The sequence below is a fragment of the Paramormyrops kingsleyae genome, chromosome 1 (genome assembly GCF_048594095.1).
Source record: "Paramormyrops kingsleyae isolate MSU_618 chromosome 1, PKINGS_0.4, whole genome shotgun sequence".
In the NCBI taxonomy this organism is placed as follows: domain Eukaryota; kingdom Metazoa; phylum Chordata; class Actinopteri; order Osteoglossiformes; family Mormyridae; genus Paramormyrops; species Paramormyrops kingsleyae.
In genome coordinates, this window is record NC_132797.1 from 72,262,980 (window position 1) to 72,277,637 (window position 14,658).

Below are 14,658 nucleotides of genomic sequence, written 5' to 3' on the forward strand. Positions count from 1 at the left end.
CTGTGTCTCTCTGAACTGTGGACCATTGTGTGGGATCGGTAGTGGGTTCCAGAATGGAGATGATTTCTGACTGTAATTGCAGAGTGTTTGAGGTCCTGGGTTCATGTTCTGAACAGTGGGAGGCGGCTATGGAGAGGGTCGAGCTTGAACATCAAAGTGAGGGTTGACCAAGGTGCAAGGAGCCATTAAAGACTGCGACACAGGAGAGGGAGGTCTACCCTCAATTATGGTGCTATTAGTCTAATTAGAGGTTTGCATGGAAATACAAAAGGGCGTGTATTCAAAAAAACAAACAAAGACATCAAAAGAGCAGTACCTTCATGTCCATAGCCTGCAGTACCAATGGCAACATCCTGCTTACTATAACCAGTAACACGCAGAGGGGCTGGGAGCGAGTTATGGACGCTGCCCCGTGTGGCCACTTTTATAAACAGCATGCATGAATGTGCCCAGCAGTTCTTGTGTGCAGCTTGAACGTGTCAGTGGTAATGCTTTTGTGGCACTGATTGTGTTGTGCTGGTTCGGCAGGCTGGCGGTCTGTCTCTCTACATGCAGTCGGGCTTTCTCACACTTCATATTACGCTTTCAGATGAAGGTCATTTCTGCCTCTCACAGCTGAACAGACTGTCTTTGAAGTTGTTCTTTATAGATGTGCATTAACAACCAACATTTTGTGGCTATACAGATTTCCAATATGTATAAATATATAAGTAATAAATATATTTCAGTATATGCTTATGCATGCCAATAAATAAACCATTAGTACATCCATGCTTGCCCAAATAAGCACTGACTATTATATAATATATAATTTTACCCAATGCTTTAAAAAGTGTTTGTGTTTAGTTTTTTTGGCGAATGACTTCTGAAAGTTCTCCTGCTAATATCAGCACAGCTCGTTAACAGTATGTCCGTTCGCGGGTATGACCGCTCGATTATAACTCGAACCCCTGTGTCTTCTGGCTCTGCGTTCGGTAAAGAGAGCACATCGAGCTGTGGCTAATGTACAGGAAACAGAGAGGGCATCTTTAAATACTCTTCATAAATAACAGAGTACAGGCCCAGATTTCGCCTCAGCTGCAGGACCTCCAGTTACTCCCTGAGGGTGGAGATCAGCACGATTCCACCGGGACCCTGGACAGATACTCACCCGTCGCGGGATCCAGCCACATTCCTGCAATGGCTGTGACCTATTTGCCCATAACGATAATGGCCCTATTACTCTCTACACCTGTGTTGAGTGTATGATCTGTTTAATGCCTTATGTATGTGGAAAAGCCTCATGTAGTCATAGCAAAACTGTTTTAGTCATGTTTTAATCACTATATGTGCAGTGTGGTTTTTTTCATCATAAAGCACTTCAGAGCTGCAATGGATATGCAGCTAATGCATTTTAAATGGAATAGACAGACCCAAGCATGTTTAGTCTATTAAAAAAAAAAAAACAGTAAATGTATCATGTGAAATAGTTTGATGTCAGAAACATAAATCACTGAGCCCCCACCACTCGCTAAATTTCCTCGTGGCAGCTCCACCCTGGTCTCGGGGCTGAACCCTGCATGTCTGCAAATGCCCCCGCTGTGTTCAGAAACATTATGTTGATGTTTATATGAAGGTGACCAGTCTTTTTTCAGGGTCTGCAGAGTCATGTTCACCATAAGATGTTGCGCCGGCCGTTTTCTGTAAGGGATAAATCGAGACCCAGCCTCCCCCAGATAGAATGGGCTGTTTGCTGTAAGGGGTAAATCGAGACCCAGTCTCCCCCAGATAGAATGGGCTGTTTGCTGTAAGGGATAAATCGAGACCCAGTCTCCCCCAGATAGAATGGGCTGTTTGCTGTAAGGGGTAAATCGAGACCCAGTCTCCCCCAGATAGAATGGGCTGTTTGCTGTAAGGGATAAATCGAGACCCAGCCTCCCCCAGATAGAATGGGCTGTTTGCTGTAAGGGGTAAATCGAGACCCAGCCTCCCCCAGATAGAATGGGCTGTTTGCTGTAAGGGGTAAATCGAGACCCAGCCTCCCCCAGATAGAATGGGCTGTTTGCTGTAAGGGGTAAATCGAGACCCAGTCTCCCCCAGATAGAATGGGCTGTTTGCTGTAAGGGGTAAATCGAGACCCAGCCTCCCCCAGATAGAATGGGCTGTTTGCTGTAAGGGGTAAATCGAGACCCAGCCTCCCCCAGATAGAATGGGCTGTTTGCTGTAAGGGGTAAATGGAGACCCAGTCTCCCCCAGATAGAATGGGCTGTTTGCTGTAAGGGGTAAATGGAGACCCAGCCTCCCCCAGATAGAATGGGCTGTTTGCTGTAAGGGGTAAATGGAGACCCAGCCTCCCCCATATAGAATGGGCTGTTTGCTGTAAGGGGTAAATGGAGACCCAGCCTCCCCCAGATAGAATGGGCTGTTTGCTGTAAGGGGTAAATGGAGACCCAGCCTCCCCCAGATAGAATGGGCTGTTTGCTGTAAGGGGTAAATGGAGACCCAGCCTCCCCCAGATAGAATGGGCTGTTTGCTGTAAGGGGTAAATCGAGACCCAGCCTCCCCCAGATAGAATGGGCTGTTTGCTGTTTAGGGAGCATTTGGACTGACATCATTAGCATTGATACCGCTGAGGCTAATGTAGTTATGCTTGTCTGCTGGAAAACGGTGATAAGAGGGCTTGATTGGAGATGGCTGCGGACAAGGGTGGGGGGTGGGGGGGCTAAACTCCAGCACCGCTTACGCCCCTGGCTAGAACATGCCCGTGCCTCTCATGAAAGTGTCAACATCATTAAAAAAACGGTGTTCTCACGGCAACCGCGGGTGAGAAGCCCGTGTGATGATTGGTGGGAGGGTGCAGGGATGCCACACCGGGACTGGGATGTCACGGTGCTTAATTCCACACGCCGAAGCCGTGGGGGGAGGTTCAGTGAGCGCCGAGGTGTAAAGTACTGCTGATATCCATGTGAAAACACCCCCTCATTAATCTCAGATATGTCCACTTTCTCCGGTAAATATACTGGTCCTTCAGCTGAATCACCGACACCACACACTTGGCAAAAAACATCAGAGAGATACGTTTTAGGTGATTGTTTAAGTTCACTGTAAAGGCCAAGACTGCCACAAGGCATAGTAGACTGCTACTTCAACATATCAGTTCACCGCTCCGATGAAGAATGAGATTTTCCAGAAACATTCCAATTTTTATTCAGGTTAGAAGACCGGATTTCTGTCTTTTGAGAAGACAAAGAGGAAAAACAATTAAAACAGGAAATTAAAATAATTGAACTGATTGGGTTAAACTGCATGGAGAGGGTTGCTGTTCTGCTGCGGGCGAGCCTGACTTTTGACATTTATCTTGTATGGCCTTCAAGGTGGTCACATGACATTGTCCTCATATCCCACAACAGATACATCCATCAGATACACATAAAACAGATAACGCTGCTTCATGGAAGTGGCGCTCCACAGGGTCACGGTTTGAAAGTCCTGACATTCACAGACTGACAGCTCCTGCTTTCATAGGGCCGCTTCTCTGCATTAAAAAACCCACCCGCAGGGACACCAGAATCGTCTATATTGTTTACCCGAACGCGTCGAAATCACTGCTGGGTGGACCTCAAGCATGAATACCGCGGTAACTCGGCTGGCGTGTGCCATGGGGCCTGGTCGCTGACGCGTAAATGAGCGAGCGGTTTTTCGGAAATCTTATCTCACGATTGACAGCCACGGTAACGCACGCCTGACTTTACAGGACTGTGACGTCCGCCGAAATCTGCTCTTTCAGCCGAAGCGTGCCGTGTCTGTCCAGTCGTAAGCGTGATTCGTTCCAGTTAACACGTGACTGCCCTCTTTTCTGTTATGATTGCATGAAGTGACTCAACCTGGGAGCAGAACTCAGGACACAGGCCCATACAGACAAAGGCCCTTACCATAGAATGGGAACAGAAGCTTTCAGGCTTTCTCTGTAGAAAGGAAGGCTTATATAAAGCCTTACTGCTTTTATTTTTACATCCAGAGATGTAAACAGCAATCTAGTGGATGTGGCGGTTTTCAGAACAGTATATTGGCTTATTTCCAGACTTTGGTCCTATGACTTCCTGTGAGTGGACCTCATTATGGATTCACCGTATGGTTCTGCATCTACGAAAGCCAGGAACCGGGATTGGAAGCAGGCTGACAGGGAGAACGCCTTGCGGGGCGGCAGGGCTCAGACTTTTCCACAGACCCCACTTTGGCTAATGTTGCATAAATATTTAAAGTTCCGGAGGAAATTGACATGATCGATGGCGGTGTGCTTTACAGTCACACAAGAGGCTGACTCGAGGCGGCCGTCTCAGACTGACAAATTATTCATTAGACGTATAATTGTATCAGTGCTATGAAATGGAAGTCACAGGAAGAGAATAAGCTAATTAATGTTTCAGAGCCAGCTAGTTGTGGCTCGGGAGATAAAAACAGGGAATGTCCGTTACATTATTATTAGACGACGCATCAAAGACGGCCCACACTGTGCACGGCTCCACCTAAACGCTGAGTTACAGAGTTACCTAAGCATTTTGGCAGCCCAGAGGTACAGCTGCAGTGTTACACCAGGGATCTGAACCAGCAAGCCTTTGGCTAAGAGTACAGTGTGCTTACAATGCCCCAGTTTTACCCTCCTGGCCTAGTTAATGTAAGTAAACATGAAAATGTCTTACGCTCCTTCATAAAACTTGAATAGCGAACATATGACATCACATGAGAGTGTGAACGACATCATCTGCATACCTTGTGGGGAGCACTTGCTGCAGTATGGATTTATTTTATCTTCTGCTTTTATTGAAAGAGACTTGGAGTAGAGGGAAAGGGTTATGTGTGGGCCTTCAAATTCAAACCCATGACCTTTGTATTGTTGCCACAGTGTTCTACTTGTTAAGTTACAGGAGCAGTCTGCGTCGAAGCTCAGTGTCCACTATGATGGACCACACATTAACATTCTCATCCATCCATCCATCCATCCATCCAGCCAGCCAGCATCCACCTTTCTGAACCATTTATGTATTGCAGGGAATGACTCCGGAATATTGCACCAAACAGCAAAGACTGCATCATGTGACTCTGTGGCACGGAAAGCCTGTTTGCGGTTTTAATGTGTCTAGATTGATTAGTTAATGTCCCTGTTAATCATTCGCTGCTCTGTATATTTCTGTGCTGATAACTGGGAGAGGGCGTGCGGATGGAAGGTGACAGCATCCCACTCTGTCTTGTCTCTTACAGACTGCCTACAAACCCTGGCTGTGTTCCCAGTACTTCCAGACGACGCAGATGCATTGCAGCAACAAGCTCCCATGCAAGCAATACTGTTTGGAGGTGCAGAAGAGGTGCCCGTTCATATTGCCAGACAATGACGATCTCATTCATGGAGGGAGCCCCAGTTTTATATGTACAGGTAAAGCCCCCCCCGTATATGTACAGTTAAAGCCCCGCCTCCATTTCTGTTTATGTACAGTTAAAGCCCCGCCTCCATTTCTGTTTATGTACAGGTAAAGCCCCGCCTCCATTTCTGTTTATGTACAGGTAAAGCCCCGCCTCCATTTCTGTTTATGTACAGGTAAAGCCCCGCCTCCATTTCTGTTTATGTACAGGTAAAGCACAGCCCTCTCCATATGTGCACAGATAATGCACCCCCCCCCTCCCCCTTTGCATGCGTACAGTTAAAGCTCTGCCTTTATACTGAGGTGTAAAGTAACTACGTATAGAAACTTCGTTACTGTCCTAAAGTGTTTTTTTCTGGATTTGTATTTTTCTTGAGTATTTTAAGTTGTTGCAACTTTAACTTTGCTACATTTAGGAGCCCAATAATGACTTTTTACATTGTACACGACCATCATTACTCACCTATAATTACAAAATATACTATTGCACCCAGCATGTAGGGCTGCACAATTCTAGGTAAAACATGAATCAATTTTTTGACTCAAAATCGAGATTGTGGGATCACTCCTTTCCTGTCAATCGCTATAACAATAGATTTCTTTCTTTATTTTTGTTTTGCATCGCATATTGTCTTTATATTGTTTACGAACAATCAGAGATGCACGATATGGCAGTGAACGTACCGAAATTGCCGGCCGATATTTACGCTTTGTCAGCATTCAAAGTTAGCAGCTCTAGGGCTACTACTGAAGTAATGGTGAAGATTGCATTGGACGATCAGGCATTTTCCGTAGTGGAGGTTGATGGATTATTCTAAACTTATAAGAGACCTAAAAGTACCATCCCCTGAAATGGTTATAAGTTGTTAAATTTGGCCCATAGCTCAATCTTTCGTTTTCTACAGAATAAATATGTCGTTCTGCTAATCTGTGCCAGCAAGCTTGGGATGTTTCACCGCTTTTTCTGAATAAAATGAGAATATGTGACTCAGTTTTTCTTATCGTGATGCACTGTAGCTTTCAATGCTATATTCAAACGTGTCTTGAGTGAATTTAAAAGGATTGGTTGCTTTTTGTAATATGAACAGATGTGAATGTATAGCAGGCCTACTTTTTACTTGAGTAATTTCAAAACTAATTTTTACTTTTAATTGAGTAGAATCTTACTGGATGACTTGGTGGTATCTGTACTTCAACTTTACTGTGAAATTTGAGTACTTATTCCTTCACTGCAATTTTATATGTACAGGTAAAGCCTTGCCCCCAATTATATATGTACCGGTAAATCCCCTCCTCCAGCTCTAGAAGTACAGGTAAAGCCCCGCCTCCAGCTGTCTAAGTACAGATAAAGCCCACCTCCAGCTCTATAAATACAGGTAAAGCCCCGCCTCCAGCTCTATAAATACAGGTAAAGCCCCGCCTCCAGCTCTATAAATACAGGTAAAGCCCCGCCTCCAGCTCTATAAGTACAGGTAAAGCCCCGCCTCCAGCTCTATAAGTACAGATAAAGCCCACCTCCAGCTCTATAAGTACAGGTAAAGCCCCACCTCCAGCTCTATAAGTACAGGTAAAGCCCCACCTCCAGCTCTATAAGTACAGGTAAAGCCCCGCCTCCAGCTCTATAAGTACAGATAAAGCCCCGCCTCCAGCTGTATAAGTACAGATAAAGCCCACCTCCAGCTCTATAAATACAGGTAAAGCCCCGCCTCCAGCTCTATAAGTACAGATAAAGCCCACCTCCAGCTCTATAAGTACAGGTAAAGCCCCGCCTCCAGCTCTATAAGTACAGGTAAAGCCCCGCCTCCAGCTCTATAAGTACAGGTAAAGCCCCGCCTCCAGCTCTTTAAGTACAGATAAAGCCGTGCCCCTCGTGGTATATTTGCAGGAAAACCTCCTTACAGTTTTATATCTATTAGCTCCTAGTTATATATAAACAAACAAATCCTTATCTAGTTTTATATGTACAGGTGGAGTTAACCCCCCACCCACATAAAGCCCATTCCAGGTGTCTATGTACTGCTAAAACACTGCCCCCCAGCAGTCATTACAGTTGCATGTTTTGCTGAATATCACACTGAAATGATGCTGCTCAGATTCAAAACAGGCCCCCGACTGAGGTGCAGGGATTTGGGCTTTGTTATACTGCCACCTGGTGGCTGCAAAACTCACAACTTGATGAGTAATCCCTTGCCAGTAATATTCATTAATAGTGAATGACCGGAGAGCGGCTTCAGCTTCGGGAAGCTGACGCCGCTGACACTAATGATGTGATTAGAGCGAGGAGAGCATAAATGAATGAGTCCCGGACAATTCCCAAACTCCTCACCCTTGCTGTCACATTTCCCGTTCGTGACATGGACTCTTGTAGGTATTCAAACTGTGAGGCCCCCTAGTGGGGCATGAAGGAATTGTGGGGGAGGGGTGCAGGTTTATTTGGGGTCTGAGTGTGTGTGGATATGTGGATCAGGACAAATATATCAGCCCTAGGGGGACTGTGTCAAAAAGAGGTTTGAATAGCACTGCTTTAATGCGTTTCATGATGCGTCTGTGCTGTTTTTCCTCTCTCACTTTTGGCGCCTCCGTGTTTCACCTGCATCTAAAAGGCTGCTGTTAAATTCCAGGGCTTCTAGAAACCCCCGCGTCTGGAGCAGAGACCGAGTGCTGTGACGTGCGGTGGGATTTCACGTCGGACGGGACGGGACGAGCAGGCAGGACAATCAAAAGGACTCACCCCTCCTGCCAGAACCGGGCGCTCACCTCGACGAATGGGGCATCCAGACTATACGGTGGGAGACTCAGGCTCTGCCTCCTGGTTCTGGTTCTCCTACACACCGTTGTCACGGTGACCACAGCACAGAACTCCACTGGGCTTGGACTTGGGGGTATCACCCCTGTGGAGGAGAGTTCCACCAATGAGGAATGACTTGGGATCGCCCCCTACTGGGAGTGCCAGGAACCACGTGGGCCGGGCTCCCTGTTCCTGCAAGTGCTGGGGGAGTGGGAGAGGGGTCGGCGATAAGAACCCGGAACAGCAAACCGGCAGGAGACAGACAAACGGAGGACAAAATAAGGCCACAGAAGTGGAAACCAGACTGCTTGCACACTCTTTTATACAGTATGTCCTGGCTTACTGACGGGGTGTCATTCGCACTAGATTGCTACAGGAGTTTATTCATTTTGTCTCCTCAGCTTTTCATTACTGGGCCTGAAAGCTGGAAGGTCAGGCAGACATGTCTAATCGCCGGAGACTCGATCCATCCGTTGCTCTTTTCCTGTCAGTTGATATCGCCCGCTCAGCTGTTCACGAACATCCTGAAAACCTGGAAAGTGTTGCTCAGAGATGGGGGGGGGGGGGGGCGTCGCTCACGGCATCGGCATGCGGGAGTTACATGCGCAGAAGGCCCCGTCCCTGTCCCCGCACGCGGCTCGTCTTGGCGCCGACATCACTTCCTGTTTCACCAGCAAACCGGCCCGGCTAGCTTACGCGGGGCCAGCTGACGCCCCGTTTTCCGCGAGAGTGGGGGGGGGGGGGGGGGCGGTCATGGACACGCCGGTGGAGGGAGAGGTCGTGTGTTAATCTGCCCCCGCCCAGATACAGCCAAACAGAACCCAGTATTCATCTACTTTTAAACAGCTAGTATTTCTACCATATTTGCATGTGCAAGGTCTTTTAAAGTAGTCTCAACTCAGTTTCCAGCCTCTAGTATTCTTCCGGTATTCCTATCATGACCGACCGCCACGTAGCGTTTCTGTAATGGCCGCCTTCATCCATGCGATGCGGAGGCACACTGCGGTACAAGAGGCTCACTTCCTTTGCGTTTCCTTACCCCTTTTCTTTGACTGTGTCTTGCATTAAGTAAAGGGCTTATTCGATGTTTACACATACGTACACGCTCAAGACGCCCCCCTGCTGGCAGCGAGAAGCAGTGCGTGATGCGCGGCCGCGGACAGAGGTAAAGCAGCGCCCAGGGGGCGGAGATCATGTTCCAAAAAGAGGAGGGGGGTGCGGCCTAACATGGGATGGGCTGGGGCAAAGGGGGGAAGGCACTTTAAGGGCTGTTTTTAATGTGATGTTCTCCTTCCTTTTCCATGGACGTGCCATCATTGGGACAGCAGGGGGAAGCGAAAGAGGGGGGTTTAGGCATGGGGTACGAACACGATCATGCCTCCGCAGTGTGTGTGATTTGCATGATGTGCACAGTTACAGTTATATATATATATATATATATATATATATATATATATATATATAAATCAGCCCTGGGAATGTTACAGCCATGAAGCCATGGAGGGCGCCCCCTTCAGGCAGGGTGAAGTCTGGCAGTTCAAACACACCGGCTTCCAACAGGCAATAAAGCCAGAAGACCCAAACTGAGGTTCATTCCAGTGTCAACCACTTGCCTGAGTCTGTCGTCATTAGCAGTGTTCTTGCAGCCAGATTTTCTAAGCCTTACAGCCGAGGAGAGACTGAGGGATTGTTTCGAACCAGCGTCTCTGAAGCAATACGAGTGTGGTCACCATTTTCTCTGATGTCAGCCTCGGTCCCATCTGGTCGGCCAATCAGCTCACTCCATTCCCTGACATTTATTTTATCTACCTCTGCCCAACGGCGACCACGTGAGGTTGGCATCTATCACCAGTATAGTATCTAATCATTCCTTCCATCGACTAAAGCAGATTAGGGGCTCAGTTTGCAACTGTTCCACCTGCAGGGTGTCCCAGGTCATGAGAAGGTCATGGGGATACTGCCCCCTATGGAGAAAAAGCCGACAACAGGGGAAATTATTATTATTATTCTTATTATTTAATAGTATTATATACTTCAAAGCTTTCTTTTAATGCCTGATATAATGATACATTTGAAGAGTCTGCATGGGACAAGTTTTTCTGCATTCTCCTGTTTGTCTGTGTTCCTCTCCATTCCCCATTCCCTGTGATCTGTACTCAAAGCACAATGAGGAGCGGGGAAGCGAGTCCTCCATAAATGGGAGGAGTCACAGCAGCGATGGGGGGGGGGGGTGGCCGGGGGGAGGCTGGCGCTGCCTCGACCCGCGCGTTCGGGCACGCAATCTCATCACCGAGGACGGGAATCTGCGTCAAGCCTTTACGTGGCGCTCCGCAGATGAAGCGTTTCTCAAACGCACGGTCGGCTTTAGCGCAGTCAGCAGACCCGATGGGACCACGGGGAAGGCAAATGGTAAATGAGCCCCCCCACCCCACCCTAAAGAAACCCCCCACCCCAGCATACATGGGAAGGGGGGGCATCCGCGTCTGTGAGAAAAGGGAGTCTTCGCTGCCTTAAGGGAGGAAGGGAAAGCAAGTTATACGGGAGGACAGTTTTGCCACAATTCATCCCAGACACACATCTTCTGCCTCAAGCGACCGCCACTGTCCTTCGGGGGGCGCCACAGTCACAGGTGGGTGGGGTGTTGACTATGCTGCATGCGTCACCTGTGTCCCACGCTGTGTCATCATCGTATCCATCACACAGCGCCCCCGCCCTCAATAAGCAGGTGTTAGGCGGGCCTCCTCACGGGCCTCCGCAGTCCAAACTACCCACCGGGCTCCTTCCGGTCCAGACCACCTCGTGGCTCTGCTGGAAACACGGCTTCTGCTAAGTCACGCTCACGCGGAACGTTTTCTTAAACTCTGCGACTCCTAGCGATATCTTGTGCTAGTGTAGACTTATAGTTGTGAATTTAACTAAAGAGATGCCTACTTAATGCAAAGGACGACCAAAAACCCATGTTCGCTTTTTCCTCCCTCCTCACACGAATGCCGGTGGCGACCGACAGCCAGTCAGCACCTTTATCATTTCCGGTGGTTTAGCGGTTCCTAGATCGACGGACTTGTTTGTTTTTATGATTCCTTTACGAATCCTGTGGATCTATGCAGTTTCTCCTGTCTCCCATGGTTGCCATTCCGTCAGCTCTGTCCTCTCCCTCTACATCCCCCCCACCCCCCCCCCCCCTTAGGCGCTCATGTGTCGAACCCGTGGACGTCCGCGTCACCTGGCCCCGCCTGCCTCCTCACGTTTTTATCCTTTGAATAAAGGTTAAGATGTTTATGCGAGAATCCAGTGATTAAAACCAGTAAGACATATAAAGATATTATTATTATTATTATTATTATTATACAACAAGTATATTGTAATATGATAGAAGATTTAGTTCAGTAACTATCTTTAATTTTTTTACAAACTTTGATTAAATAATTTATAAACAATCACAGATCATGATCTTTTCAGAGTATAAGGATCACATCTACAGTTAAAATATGTTCTAATGGAAATAAATGCAAGGATGTTAAATAATAATCGGACTGTCTGGCGTGTTCATTTCTGTGAAGGGTTTGGAAAATGTGACACATGCACTGAAGATACGCAGGATGTGAAGGTGACTGCGATACATATTTGATTGTATGTAGCATTGACATTTACCTGAAGCATAAAGACCATTCAAAGAAGTCCCTCCCCCTTCCAGACGCACGAGAGATTGGCTGGGATAGAGAATGACTCAGTCAGCATGGACTCTTCACATTCAACAGAGAATTTTATTGAAGCCGTTGAATATGTAGAAGTTGCTTTTGGAGAGGATATTTCTTAAAGCGATTACTGCCTTGGGCTTATCACTGCAAATCATATCACTGCAGTCACAGACAGGAAACAGGAGGGTTCCATTTCACTGGCAGTTTGACCACTAGAGGGAACCACAACACAGTAAGTTCATATTTTTCGGGGCCATATTTTTGTGTGCAGTATTGATACACACACACAGAGAGCCAGTACTAATAGTAAAATTTGGCATACATACAACTACTGAACCATTAGTTAAGTCAAATAATTTCATCTGAAACTTTTAATTCTTATTAACAAAAACTGATTAGAAAGGTATATCCAGTTAAATTAAAGCACTGTGCAGTTATGAATCCGGTCTAAATTCAGTTTCACAAGGCTTTTCAATTTGGTTATTTCATACTGCCACCATGTGATGAGACCAGGGTACTGCAGCTCTTGGATGTGGCCTTTTTACAATGAGCTGTACAAGGGTGATGGGGACCAGGGTACACATATGACACTTAGACATAACAAAAAGTCCACTTGAGGATTGCGACTGTTGAATCATGTTAACAGAGAGGCAAAGAATATGACCTCTGACGCCTCGATTATGGCATCTTGCAGAAGAGCAAGATCGAGAGAGACAGCATGAAAGCTTCAGCACTGTCATGCATTCACATTGCCTGACAGGAACCCAGGGGACAGACGTCATGCCACAAAGTCCCACCAAACATGTCTTTTAAGCTCAGCTGAAAGGTTACTGCAAAGAGATGATGTTTACAGAACTGAATACATTAGTGGGTCAATGTTACAATGTTACTAGGGCTGTCACTATTGCCACTGTAATTAGTGCCGGTTTAACTTAAGTGAGCCAATGTCTCTCCATCTTCAGTAGTTCAAGACAAGCACAAATGAATCATCGTTCATTATATGCTCACCAAGTGCCACCTAGTGGACAGTGTTAGGACTTTTTTTTATATATATATCTTTGGAAGAATGTTTAATCTGAGTGTACATTTGTTATTAAAACTGACACAAACACAAATAGGGGAGACTGGGGGTAGGTGTTGGACAGGCTCAGTTGCTCAATGGACTTTTATCTCATTTAAAAAAAAAAAACTGAAGAAGATAATGAAGGAAAACCAATGGTATCGGTTGAAGAAATGGCACCTTTGAACTGGAAACGTGACAGAGTTCTTGCAAATGTGCGAAATTCACATCTTTCACTTTACTGTCCCCATTCAACAATTAGCTCTGGCCTCTCCTAAGTTCATCCATTTATGCAGAAAAGAGATTTAAAGGTATTTGTTGGGCAGACCAATTTCTATATCCCTGAGCAAATATCTACAGTGGCTGTCTGTGTCTCAATGGCTGATTTATATACAGTGAATCGGATCAGGCTGGTACAGGTAAATGGGAGGACAATGACACTGCATCGTACTGAAGGTACATTTCAGATCCAGGCTGTACTACGTAATTCCTGCAGGGTTCTGCCAGAAATCTGACTCAAGTGACTCAGTCAAAATTAATAAAAAGCCACGAATTGCTCAAGTAACATAACACATAATGGAAAGATCAGCATTCATTTGGAATCACTGTTATTACACTGTTACGCACGAAGACTTTTCAATGGACTCCCCTCCACAAATTTCGCGAGGGGCATTCAGAGCAATGGGGCACTTTCACTCATTGGGGCAAAAAGAGACGGGTATTAAGACTGACTGGTGGCTTCTCTGATGATTCTCTGTATTAACATCCAAACACAGGTGAGTTAAGTCTGCAGATATCATTCAGTGTCACTGTCAGACCTTCACGGTTTGCTGCAATCTGCTGGTCACAGCTGCCCCCTGCCCCCCACGTTGAGATTTAATCTCACCTCTGCCTTTTAGAAGTAAGGTGCATGAAATGGGGCTGAAAGTCCATCGAAGGACCATGAGGGGGAATTGAAGAGCAAATTTTCAAAACTCATTCAAGTTCACGGGATACCTTTTCAACAGAAATTTTGTAGGCTTAGAGAGTTTTGATAATGTAACAACATGAGGACTGCGTGACGTTTGGTTCCCAGTACTGTAACATATGATGAGGAATCCGGACTGTACGTTACTGGTGGCCTCGTCTCAAGAACAATAAAAAATGGCCTGAGTGAGTCCTGTAAATTTGCTCCTCCGCTGGGTGTGTGTGTATTGCTGTGTCACAGCCAGACCCAGTAAGGCACAATGTAGCCTGATGCACACTGCCAGTGATTCCTCTCTGCTCTCAGTGAGCCAAGACCTCCAGAGTCCAGTCTCATCTTTCCCGCTCCAGGGGGTGGGAGAGCGGCCCGGCAGACGTCCGCTGCTCCACGCCGCTCCGTCCATTCCTCACCTGCCTGACCTTTTTCCACAGGTTCCTGATTCTTGTTAGGGAGTAAAATCTGTCTTAGTGGAACAGGCTCCCCGGGCCCAGCTGGAGTTAAGGGGACAGGAGCCATTTGTCAGTGTCCACCCCCACGATTCACTGGGAGCCTGGTCAGACAGATCATGAATGTCGGCCCATCTAGCGGCGCGTCAGCGCTCTGCATAATGACAGAGAGCAGCGCTACATCCCAGGCCGCACCGTAAAGGCAGCCCCGGCTCTCCTCTGAGCGGCTTTCAGCTCCCGTGACGCTGTACTTCCTGCCGAGTTTCTCAGGAGCAGCCGCTACCACCCTGTCGCTTGCTGGGAAGT

The 14,658-nt window shown here is 47.0% G+C and overlaps 1 protein-coding gene across 1 annotated transcript in view; it reads left to right on the plus strand.

The window, feature by feature from the left end:
- LOC111852268 (NALCN channel auxiliary factor 1-like) overlaps window positions 1–11,712 on the plus strand; it is a 51,754-nt gene extending 40,042 nt beyond the window's left edge. Inside the window, exons 2-3 of the mRNA XM_023828002.2 lie at window positions 5,239–5,410; window positions 8,018–11,712. Of these exons, the coding sequence (XP_023683770.2) occupies window positions 5,239–5,410; window positions 8,018–8,319 (474 nt within the window). The 3' untranslated portion in view covers window positions 8,320–11,712. The remainder of the gene's footprint in view (window positions 1–5,238; window positions 5,411–8,017) is intronic.
- The last annotated feature ends 2,946 nt before the right edge of the window (window positions 11,713–14,658 follow it).